Below are 2,944 nucleotides of genomic sequence, written 5' to 3'. Positions count from 1 at the left end.
TTGCATCCTTCTTTGACATGAGGTAGCGAAGAGCTGCATGATCAGTGTACACTATCACCTTGGATCCCAACAAATAAGCCCGGAACTTCTCAAAGGCATAGACAATGGCAAGAAGTTCTTGCTCCGTTACCGTGTAATTAATTTGTGCCCCATTGAGTGTTTTGCTTGCATAGTAGACCGGGTGGAGAACTTTGTTGTGACGTTGGCCAAGCATTGCTCCAATAGCTACACCACTGGCGTCACACATGAGCTCCAAAGGAAGAGACCAATCGGGTGTGACAATAATAGTTATCGTGGTGAGCCTTTGCTTAAATTCCTCAAAGGCTTTGAGACATTTCTCATCAAACACAAACTTGGCATCCTTCTCAAGGAGTTTGCACATAGGGTTTGCAATTTTGGAAAAATCCTTGATGAAGCGCCTATAGAACCCAGCATGCCCCAAGAAACTTCAAACGCCTTTCACGGAAGTAGGTGGAGGAAGCTTAGAAATAATATCGATCTTTGCCCTATCGACCTCTATGCCATGCTTTGAAATTTTATGCCCCAACACAATGCCTTCGTCCACCATGATGTGACATTTCTCCCAATTGAGCACAAGGTTGGTCTTTTCACATCTCTTAAGCACTTGTCTAAGATTGTGAAGACAATTCTCAAAAGAATCACCAACTATCGAGAAGTCATCCATGAAGACTTCTAGAAAGTCCTCTACCATGTCGGAGAAAATGGACATCATGCATCTTTGAAATGCGGTCAGATCATTGCACAAACCAAATGTCATCCGGCTAAAGGCAAAAGTTCCATACGGGCAAGTGAAAGTCATTTTCTCTTGATCCTCCAAGGCTATGTTGATTTGGTTGTAGCCAAAATAGCCATCAAGGAAGCAATAAAATCACCTTCCCTCTAGCCGATCAACCATTTGATCAATAAAAGGCATAGGGAAATGGTCTTTGCATGTGGCACTGTTAAGCTTCCGATAATCCATGCATACCCTCCATCTGGTCACCGTTCTTGTTGGGATGAGCTCATTTTTCTCATTTTCGATCATGGTCATGCCTCCCTTTTTCGGCACACGTTGCACCGGGCTTACCCAAGAACTATCGGAAATGGGGTAGACTACCCCGTCATCCAACCACTTGATTATCTCCTTCTTTACCACATCTTGCATTGATGGGTTCAACCGTCGTTGATGTTCCACACTTGGTTTTTTCTCGCTCTCTAGTTGGATCTTGTATTTACAAATTCACGCGAGAATCCCACGGATGTCCGCAATTGTCCATCCAATGGCTTGCCTATGCTCCTTCAAGACTTCCAACAACCGTTCTACCTGCACATCATTCAACAAAGAAGAAACAATTACCGATAAAGTATCATTTGAGCCAAGAAATTTATACCTCAAGTGCGGTGCAAGTGGTTTGAGCTCTAGTTGTGGTAGCTCAATAATAGATGGCTTTGCGGGAGGTGTGGCTCTATTCTCCAAGTCGAGAGAGAGCTTTTCTGGCACATAAGTGTAAGAACCAAGCCCCTCCAATGCATTTACCGATTCCAATTATCCCTCCATATCCTCACCATCAAAGTTAACCAAGATAGCTACCAATGCTTCGCCGAGGAATTGTTCTTCCATTTTCATTTCAACTGCATCCTCTACTTCATCAACAACATCGATCACCAAGATGCTTTCATACTCATGCGGTAGTTTCATACCCTTGCTTTCTTGGAATGTAACCTCTTCATCATTCACACAAAATTTAATCTCATTCCGTTCTGAATCCATGAGTGCTCTTCCCGTGGCAAGTAATGGTCTCCCCAAGATGATAGGGATGTCTTTGTCAACTGCACAATCAAGGATTACGAAGTCGGCATGTAAATGAAATTTTCCCACCTTCACAAGTACATCATCAACAATTCCCACCGGGCGTTTGATGGAACGATCGACCATTTGCAATATCATACTTGTGGGCCTTGGCATGCATAATCCTACTTTCTTGTAAATGGAAAGAGGCATAAAGTTGATGCTCGCTCCATTATCACAAAGAGTTCTTGCAAAATCATGTACCCCGATGGTACAAGGAATGGTAAAAGCTCCCGGGTCCTCTTTCTTTTGAACGGGTGATGTTGCAATGATGGAAATAACCCAGTGTGTCACATTCACCACTTCATATTTGGTGGTTTTATTCTTGGTGATCAAATCTTTCAAATACTTAGCAAAACCCGGCATCTCTTGAAATGCTTCCACAAATGGGATATTCACCGATAATTGCTTGAGAATGTCGTAGAACTTCTTGAGTTTTCTATCATCAACCTTCCTAGCGAGTCTTTGAGGGAATGGAGGAGGAGGTCTAGGAATAGGTGGAAGAGTTTTTGGTGTCTCTTTTACCTTTTCCTTTACCGTTTCCCGATTCTCTTCTTGCACTTGCGCATTTTCTGAAATTTTCTCAATTTCGACAACACTTGGCTCTTCAACCCCAACCTCTTTCTCGAACTCTTCTTTCTCAACCACTTGTTCACCCTCTCCTTGTAGTACCTTCCCACTCCTATTAGTAATTACCATGACATGACAAGTTCGGCCACTCCCACTACCCTTTTGGTTCGCAATTGTGTCACTATGGAGTGTTCCCATTTGCTTTGGATTTTGCTCCCTAGAGGGGTCTCTCATTTGCATCTCCAATTTTTGAATCGATGCGGTATGAGAGCCAACAAGATCGTTCATGTTCCTCATAGAAGTGTCGGATTTTTCTTGATTTTGCAATACCCGTTCAAGCATACTTTCCAACTTAGACTCGCTTGAGGAACCTTGATTTGAATATTGACCCTTTGGGGGAACATAAGGGTTTGAACTCCGGTTTGAGAAGTTGTTATTATTGTTCCAATTTCCTTGGTTTGAGCCACCTTGGTCATTTCACCATTGTTGGTGGCCTTGCCTTTGTGGGTTTGGCCTCCATTGGTT

General features: G+C 43.1%; 1 protein-coding gene across 1 annotated transcript; it reads right to left on the bottom strand.

Annotated features, from left to right (window-relative positions):
• Positions 1-1,240: 1,240 nt before the first annotated feature.
• On the bottom strand, positions 1,241-2,707 carry LOC107779308 (uncharacterized). The gene is made up of 2 exons (XM_075232333.1): positions 1,592-2,707; positions 1,241-1,324 (listed from the first exon to the last, which is right to left on the bottom strand). Exons 1-2 carry the CDS (start codon positions 2,705-2,707, stop codon positions 1,241-1,243), a joined length of 1,200 nt encoding a protein of 399 aa, XP_075088434.1.
• Between the last annotated feature and the right edge of the window lie 237 nt (positions 2,708-2,944).

The sequence above is a fragment of the Nicotiana tabacum genome, chromosome 16 (assembly GCF_000715075.1).
Source record: "Nicotiana tabacum cultivar K326 chromosome 16, ASM71507v2, whole genome shotgun sequence".
NCBI lineage: Eukaryota > Viridiplantae > Streptophyta > Magnoliopsida > Solanales > Solanaceae > Nicotiana > Nicotiana tabacum.
The sequence above is the reverse complement of the archived record's forward strand: the minus strand, read 5'-3'. Positions and strand labels throughout refer to the sequence as shown.

Bases quoted from the DNA above. Each gene is read 5' to 3' on its own strand.
- LOC107779308 (XM_075232333.1), bottom strand. From the start codon at position 2,707: ATGAACGATCTTGTTGGCTCTCATACCGCATCGATTCAAAAATTGGAG. The intron at 1,325-1,591 runs GTAGCTATCTTG...AATGATGTGCAG, and splicing joins AATTCCTCGGCGAAGCATTG to GTAGAACGGTTGTTGGAAGT.